This window comes from Cimex lectularius, unplaced genomic scaffold (assembly GCF_000648675.2).
Source record: "Cimex lectularius strain Harlan isolate CLEC.00 unplaced genomic scaffold, Clec_2.1 scaffold25, whole genome shotgun sequence".
Lineage (NCBI taxonomy): Eukaryota > Metazoa > Arthropoda > Insecta > Hemiptera > Cimicidae > Cimex > Cimex lectularius.
The window spans coordinates 2,655,962-2,664,955 of NW_019392633.1; the positions used below are offsets into that span (position 1 = coordinate 2,655,962).

Genomic DNA, 8,994 nt, shown 5'->3' on the forward strand with positions numbered 1-8,994 from the left:
GCTCTTTCACACGACAATATTATCTAATGGTTATTTATTGCACCATCCTAAAACCACTTCTTTTAAACCTATACATCAATTACAATTAATTAAGGTTTTTAGTTGAGATAAAAAAAGTCAATGGCACGAGCGGGATTCGAACCCACGATCTTCGGCTAGCTACGCCGCTGCTCTACCACTTGAGCTATCGTGACCTCGATCCACTCGGACACTAATTTCCCATCTCAACCCCACCTTATAAATTTTCCCTCCTTTTTGCCAGTTTTCAAATGTCGTGTTATCGGATTGGATTCTCAGCGACAAATGAAATGGCCATGGAGAGCTTTAGTGAAGTATATTTCATTTTTAATTCATTAAATTCACTAATTCCGTGGTCCGCTTGACCAATTAATATATTACAATTAATTAAGGTTTTTAGTTGAGATAAAAAAGTCAATGGCACGAGCAGAATTCGAACCCACGATCTTCGGCTAGATACGCTGCTGCTCTACCACTGAGCTATCGTGACCTCGATCCACTCGGACACTAACTTCCCATCTAAACCCCACCTTTTAAATTTTCCCTCCTTTTTGCCATTTTTCAAATGTCATTTGTCGCTGAGAATCCAATCCGATTACATGACATTTGAAAATGGCAAAAAGGTGGGGTTAGATGGGAAGTTGGTGTCCGAGTGGATCGAGGTCACGACAGCTCAAGTGGTAGAGCAGCGGCGTATCAAGCTGAAGATCGTGGGTTGGAATCCCATTCGTGCCATTGACTTTTTGATCTCATCTAAAAACCTTAATTAATTGTAATATATTAATAGGTCAAGCGGACCACAAAATTAGTGAACTATACATCAATCTTGTTTCTGCTATGTATCATATTTATTTTGGCTTTCATCATAAAAAATGAATTTTTTCTTAGCAACCAATAATTTCAGCTTGTTTTTGCTTTTATAAAGTATAAAGATGCTTAAATTTCTGAGATATCGTACTGATAAGATTCCAGAGATGGAATTCAGGTAGTATTCTTGTTTTGTTCTCAGCTACTCCTCCTCAGAGTGGCTGTTACAATTGTGAAAAATTAAGATTTATTATTATACAATTCAACATATTTTAGAAAAAACGAACAAATCTTATTTTTTTCCTGGGTGGGAACGGTAATCACGTGGAGTGGTTAGGGTCAGCCTCTAAGCTCGTAATCCCCGTGTTTGTGGGTTCAGTTTCCATCATTGCACCTGGAATTTCCCGCAGAAAATTCAATTCTGTATCAGTATTCAATATCTGTATTCAATTCAACTTGTATCAGCTTATTTATTTAAAGCATGCGATATTTAACTGATAAAAATTTAATTGAAAAACAATAGTCAAGTATAACATTTTTATTGTCTTCCGAAATGGAAAAGGACAATTAAATTGTAGTGGTATAAGCTATTGCTTCTGGTGAGTCTTTGGGAAGGAAAAGATGTCGGGGTGGTTTCGGAGACATCAGATCAAGAACCACGTTCGCTTTCATGTTTGCGAATGTTACGAATGATGTGACATAATCAACTTCGTCGTCTGTCGATATGTAAACTTCAATCCAAGCGATTCTCAAGTCGTCGTTTCTGTAAAGCCAGCAGGGAACACCGACCACATCCGCTAACACCTTGAATAATACAGCTCTTTCAAACTTGTGCCTGTATTCCAGTACGCCCATAGGCAAGATGTAATTTCCTGTTTCTTCCTGGAATAAAAAAAAAAGTAGAACGGGGAGGAAAACATACAAAATTTGGTTTACCTTGAGCTCGGCTTCGTGAAGCTTGACCATGTATTGCGTTACAGGCATTTCAACATCAGTCCCACATGATGTGTAAAACACAACCTTTGCTAATGCTATAATTCGAGTCATCAAATGACCCAATTCACTTTGTGGCCTAAAATAAAATATATCACATATGCGAACTGAAATAAAAATTCATAAACGTACATTTCAAATTCTGTCAATTCTTCCACTATCTGTTCATAATAGTCAAAATAATCTTCCATTTCATCATCAGTGTCAATATCATAATAGAATCTATGGCTAGACAGTTCTTCTTCGCCTTCGCCTACTTCTTCTAAATGGTGGCTTAAGTATTTTATGTTTGGTTGTGAACCATAAATCGGAGGTGATATAAGTTGGGAAAATGCTTGCACTTCGTCGACTTCATCGGGTTCCAATTCTTGGTCCTCCTCTAACTCAAGCGCATAACTCATAAACCTGCTCATAATCTCTTCTTCTTGTTCTTTCTTTAATATAATATTCTCATCGTCAGATTTACCCAACTCTAAAAACAAAGTATTAGACAAACAAATTTTTTGAATCAATATCTTTTATACCTGCGCTTGGTACTCCTCTCATAAACTTTGGTAATTTAAAAATGTATATCGTGTCCTCTGGGTCCAGAGTGATTGGAATTTTATCAGTTATGATTGGGAACGGGTGTTTGTTCTTGTTGTCGTAAATGTCATATGGCTGTTTCAAAACATAGAAGTGGTCGACGTTTGTAATATCTTTGTAATCTAGGTAACCAAGCTGGCTGAATTTCAAAGGAAGATATCCGCAAACAATAGCATTTATTCCAACCCTCAGTAACTCCTGAAGGGGAAGATAGACTTTATCCTGAAGTTGTACAAGCCTGTCAAAAATCAGACATAAACTTTCACTTCGCAAACTTTATAACTCAGGGTGTTACCAATTCAAAAACCCTGATTTGATCAAGTTGATGGCTGTTTTGGAGTAACTTTTTAACAAGTCTACGATCATTGCGATGAGTCCTGTGAGAAGGACTGCCGTACACTTCCGGTTAATAAATGCTTTTGTCAAAGCATCAAAACTGTCTGGTATATTTGCAAAAATATGAACAGCATGTTTGTCCTTAAAGAGTCTACCTAATGCGGCAACGACGTACTCCATAAGCCAATTATCTCCTCCAGGAGAATGCTCCGACTGTAAATTTTGGAGTGGATATATTGAATGAACCTTATCGATTAAATTCACTATTTTTTGTGGTCCTCTTGACCAATTAATACCATTCAATTAATTAAAATTTTCAGTTGAGATAAAAAAGTCAGTGTCATGAGTGGCATTCGAACCCACGACCTTCGGCTTGATACGCCGCTACCCTACCACTTAAGCTATCGTGACTTCTATCCACTTGGGCACTAACTTCCCATCTCAACCCCACCTTTTGGATTTTCCCTCCTTTGGTTAACCCCTAATTAAGGTTTTCAGTGGATCGAAGTCACAATAGCTCAAGTGGTAGAGCAGCGGCGTATCAAGCCGAAGGTCGTGGGTTCAAATCCCACTCGTGACACTGACTTTTTTATCTCAACTGAAAACCTTAATTAATTGAACTTATTGATTAAGAAGCACCACTTACCCTTAAGCACACGACCAGTGATTCGATCGCTAGGTTTTCATATAAAAATCTTCTATAAACTTCTTTCTTTATCAGTGCATATATAATCCTGACATATTGCAACTTAGTGTAATCAGGCATTTCTGTTGGTGATCGAAACAATGCCAAAGTTTTTACAATCAAGTCCTGAAAATGTTTTAAGTAAGAACTGTTTAAAACACATTAAAATAAATTACTAACACAGTGAGGTGTTCTTATAAAAACTTCAGCCAAGATCGGTGACAGTTCTATTGCTGCTGCTATTGCTTTGCAAGCTTCTTCTCTGTGGAACCAGGACTTATCGCCTTGGAGAACCTCAACGAGACTGGGCATGATTTTAAACTTAACGCCCTGCCTCACGATAGTTGACGCTATGTCTTTTTCACATAAAGCCGCTACACAAGTGCAAGCAAGAGTACTTAATTCATTGTGCCCATGAGAAATATAGGGTGATATCCTCGCCAGCATGTTATTGTGTGCAACTATCTAGTAAAAAAAAATTTATAAGTACAAAATATTCAATGGATAATGGGATGTCTTACATGTCTCGAGGTGGGATCCATTGTAACTTTCAAAACCACTTTAAGCGTAGCGATCAACTGTTCAGCATCAAACACATGACCCAAGAATTTTAAGAAAGAATCTAGAGCACCAAGAATTCTCATCTCCTCTAATAAGTTAGGTGCCGCCTGTAGAGCTGTATGCATCTGGACACTGTATGGATGCATTCTTATCAGCATAGGTTTCTGCAACACAACTCAAATATGTTCAGTTTACATGTAATCATTTTTCTTTATAAACATGAAACTTACGTTAAGCAACTCATTTGCTATGTAGATACCCTCAGCCTCTTTGAATGTGTCTTGAATAATATCTTGTCCGACTGTCGCATCCATGATTTGATCAATGAGCCTAATCGAGGCCATTCTTATGTTTTCATTTCTACTAATGCACCCAATCACAACCGGTGTCAATCTAAATTCTTTTAGCTTGAGTATCACCTCCTGTGCTGATGAATCTTTCAACGAGTGTGTCAGAAACTGTATATTATAATCATAAAAGAAATAAAAATGTTAGGTAAATTGTTAAATGTGTTTTACATTTAAAAGATAATGGCGTAAATCGACATCAGGCGAGCATAAAGCAGCAAATGTTTTGGTGTAATCTAAATAAACTGGACCGCAAGCGTTGAGCGTATTGTCCTCCACCAGATTTGCAAGGATTTTCATTGATAATCTTCTCATAGCTAGACTCGGCTCCTAAAAAAAACAATAATTTGTTGAATTACAACAAGAATTTTCATCAATGAATCAAACATACGCTGAGGTACTGGTGATAGATGTCTGCCATGATTTCTGGCCCGAGCTCATAAAAGACACACCTTCCTTTCTGTGTCGACGTTGCAAGAGCTATAAGATAATAACAGTATCTATTGATGGATTCGTACATAGACTGCATCCTTATGTTGAATAGCTGTCCCATGAATACAGCATCCGCAAGCTCTTTGCATAATTCCTCGGACTCTTTTGCATTCACACATAAATGATACAATGTCTGAAAAAGTAGGTTTATTTTATGAAGTTGTATTAAAATGGTGATAGTGGTTCACAATGCAATTTTTTTGGTACCAAAACAGCATACGGAAAAAAGGTGCCTGGAGCACCTCGCATCATTATGTCCCAAAGGGAGTTTATATGTAAAGACCGCTCTGAGGATGTGCACGCAATGCCATCGTCCATCGCATTAGTAAAAAAACCCAATAGATCCACATACGCCCCACGGATGCCTCCACCACTACAACCCCAACCCCTTAAATCCAATTATAAATTTTATTTTGGGGCATCAGTGGTTGATCGGCTAATCACTATAAGGTAACCTGGGTTCAAATCCAGTGGCCCTTCATTCAAACCCGACATACTCACGAATGGGCTTTTTTCTAAAAACACTGGCACTCCGAGGGTTCATATAACCACATAGTTGAAATATACTCGTTAAAAAAAATAAATAAATAAAGTAAATAACTAAAAAAATAAATAAATAAAGTAAATAACCAATAAAATAAAACTAAAGTAAATAACTTAAAAATAAATAAACTTTTATTTATTTTTTTATTTGCTTAATAATACAGACATAAATTTATATTATTATATCAATGAAACATAATAATAAATTATTAAGCCAGCCCTCTATAATTGATACAATTAATAAAATTACAAGATTTGGATTTATATAAGCTCAATTCTGCAGATGTACTACACACATTGTACTACAAACATTTGCCGAATTCGCTTCTTGTAGTCCACTGGTAAATTGCAGTCTGGGAGCAGATATCAGTATTATCCGTCCAGCCATCGACTGTGCTCAGGGGGAGAGGGTTGCCATCCACAGCTAGGTTAATTCAGCACCCAATGCTTGCAGACTCTTGAGAATCACCCACCCCTTGGATTGGCGGTCTGAGGGCAGATATCAGTATTATCCGTCCAGCCGTCGAGGTTGTGCTCAGGGGGAGGGGGTTGCCATCCACAGCTAGGTTAATTCAGCACCCAATGCATGCAGACTCTTGAGAATCGCCCACCCCTTGGGTTGGAGGTCTGGGGGCAGATATCAGTATTATCCGTCGAGCCATTGAGGTTGTGCTCAGGGGGAGTGGGTTGCCATCCACAGCTAGGTTAATTCAGCACCCAATGCATGCAGACTCTTGAGAATCGCCCACCCCTTGGGTTGGAGGTCTGGGGACAGATATCAGTATTTTCCGTCCAGCCATCGAGGTTGTGCTCAGGGGGAGGGGGTTGTCATCCACAGCTAGGTTAATTCAGCACCCAATGCATGCAGTTCTAAACCCATTCGTACTCACGTTCATTCTTAAAGACATTCACTCCCATTTGCATAGCATTCTTTCAATTAGGGTTGTGGAGTACTCCATGAGTACACATATTACAACTAACCTGACTGAGTTACCCATATAACATCACACATTCACGCTAATAGATGCATTCATTCTCAACTCAAGCTAGGTATACTCAACTGTTATTACTATATACAATATAAAAGTCCCTTTCCACCAAGAATCTGAACAGGGGACCCAAATACTCGCTGCCGTGCTCAAGCTCAATTCTCAAATTGGGTGTAAATATAAAGGCATTGGATAATTGTCTTAATATAACAAAAATAAAAATGATATAGTTTATTCAATTCCCATTTACATTCTTTAAGCATAGAGAAATTAAATTAAAAGGAATGATGCTATCTTGATACAAAACAGCAGTTTTGATTTTATTTCTGAAGTCACAACCAAATATACCATATGTTATTCAAACAATTGCAAAAGCAGAACATGAATTTTTTTTAACATTAAATATTTAGTTGAAATTAGAACACAAAATTCCAAAATTTAGGTAAATGCTTACCTCCAACTGAAGAGCCGGCGGGCTTTCATTGACAAGATCGATGAGTGTTCGAAACATGCCTACAGTTACCATTTTGGGCCTAAAGAGCTTCAGTCTGTCGATGGGCTCAAACATGGGCTCATATTTTCCAGCAACGTCAATGTCACTTTTGTATGTCACAGAGTTGATAGATGCCCCACCAAGGGCATCGTCATCGTACATTTCATCGTACATTTTGTCTACGAGTGGGTATGTCTTGAAGTAAGGCTTGTCGTTGGGATCGAAGACTGCCATGAAGAGCTGGTCGTCAGTTCCCGGGGCGCTTAGAATCTTCAAATAGTCCTCGATCTCCTGCAGCCGCCTGTCCTCAGAAAAGTTGACATCTTTGGTAAAGTTCAAAGGCAGGTCGGATTCTTTTGGCTGCAATATTTGAACCCTGCTAGACACAGATGGGATTATGGACTCGGTTAATGTAACGGTCAGGTATTCACTGTCCGCTTCCCATTCAGACAAATACTCTTCCTCGTCGACATTTTCTTGCTGTGGATTTGGTTTGATTGCATTTACTTCAGGCCTGAGGATCATTGCCTCATCGAGATTTAAAAAGTCAAAATCGACAAATCTCGAACCAAAAGCTTTGGAGGGTCTTTTTATGAGAACTGAAGGAAGGAACTTCTCCTGTCGAACACATGGAACATCTCTTGCTTTGCATAAAGTATTCAAACAGCCTCGTCTGTGGTCAGTGGTGATTATGTCAAAAAGTGTATTAGCTTTTTGCAACATTTTCATTTCCGACGACACCTGCTCATGTGTGCACTTACCAAATAGACCGGTTCGAGTACAGTTTACCCTGAAATTCAATAAACAACCTTTTTGTCTAAATTGTTTTCTTTCTTTGAAATAAATGATATAGTAATAAAATACAACTTGATGGTGAGTGTTGGTCTTAGTCAGTTATCACATTCTGTCCCAGCACTTTTGAGTTTGTTGACACATGAGTTTTGATGTTGTTCAAAACATTTTGCTTTCAAGTGCCATCTTCAATGAGGAACTTGGAAATGAGTTCTTCACTGAAGATGGCACAAAGATGATGCACTTTTTTGTAATATCAAAACTAGTGAGTGTAAACAAACCCAGTGTTAGTTATAATATGAACTAAATAGTTGGATTTCCACTAAAGGAATATGTAAATATATGTACTCACTTTTTGCATAAATCTGCGTCATTGCAATATCTTAAATATGTTGATACTGGGCTAAGTTCTTCCGGTTTCATATTGCATACTGCCTGAGTGCAGCTGCACTCTGCTTCTTCTTCAGCATCCTCTTCACTCATATCATCATAATAATTACGGCTGGTATTACGAGGAGAATTTATGTGCTGTTGAATCAGTGCATACTTGTGCAGTGAAATATCTGAAGGCCTTTTGACCTCAAATTTGGCCGCTATCTCCCAGAATTTTTTACTTTTGTGATCCTCACAAAGGAAGCCGAAGTGGAGTGCCCGGCAGTGAGGCTTGGCCTTTACGCACTGTACACAAGGGCCTCGCCACTGAACACAGGCATCACACATCGGACACACCATGCAGTTCATTCCTCTGACACATTTCATACAGTCGCCATTTTCACAAGTGAAATACGTGCATTCGTGATCTTCTTCGTACTCGGATTCAGAAGATTCGCTACAAGAAGATGATTCGCTTGTCGAACTGTTTTCATAAGGATCTGATTCCTGATAGTTTCCATAGATTTTCTTTAAAATGGAATGGTATTTGTGATCTCTGTTACGCTTAACTCTATCGCTCTTTGACTCGTGAACAAGTCCAGAAAAAGGTTGTTTTATAAAAGCCTCGACTGATGTTGCAGTCAGAACACTTCTACCAGGCATTTTTCCCCAAATTTAATTCAGTATGTAAACTATAAAACTTAACAATAAATAATGAAGGAACACGTGTTTCCTAGTCTATTGAGCATGTGTTTAATTCATTATTTCACACTCGATAATGAATTCAGTAAATAAATCAAATGAACTCGGATGCTGTTAATTCCATCCAACATGTTCAAGCATTACGCTAGATGCATTCATGACCCAACCATTATTGTGAACTAATTTATTAAAAACATGTCTTGTAGTAGAAATTCTTAAAATTTCCTATTTAGGTAGATAGATTATATGACAAGTTTATAGCACTTTTTTGCACAAACC

General features: G+C 38.1%; 1 protein-coding gene across 1 annotated transcript; it reads right to left on the reverse strand.

Moving 5' to 3' along the window:
* Nucleotides 1-1,348: 1,348 nt before the first annotated feature.
* Nucleotides 1,349-8,749, reverse strand: LOC106667000 (armadillo repeat-containing protein 3-like). The gene is made up of 13 exons (XM_014394586.2): nucleotides 7,994-8,749; nucleotides 6,811-7,639; nucleotides 4,724-4,957; nucleotides 4,504-4,662; nucleotides 4,216-4,443; nucleotides 3,946-4,149; nucleotides 3,605-3,889; nucleotides 3,386-3,550; nucleotides 2,699-2,952; nucleotides 2,343-2,641; nucleotides 1,951-2,290; nucleotides 1,762-1,897; nucleotides 1,349-1,707 (listed from the first exon to the last, which is right to left on the reverse strand). The coding sequence occupies exons 1-13, from the start codon at nucleotides 8,674-8,676 to the stop codon at nucleotides 1,393-1,395; spliced, it is 4,131 nt and encodes a 1,376-aa protein (XP_014250072.1). The 5' UTR covers nucleotides 8,677-8,749; the 3' UTR covers nucleotides 1,349-1,392.
* Nucleotides 8,750-8,994: the final 245 nt, after the last annotated feature.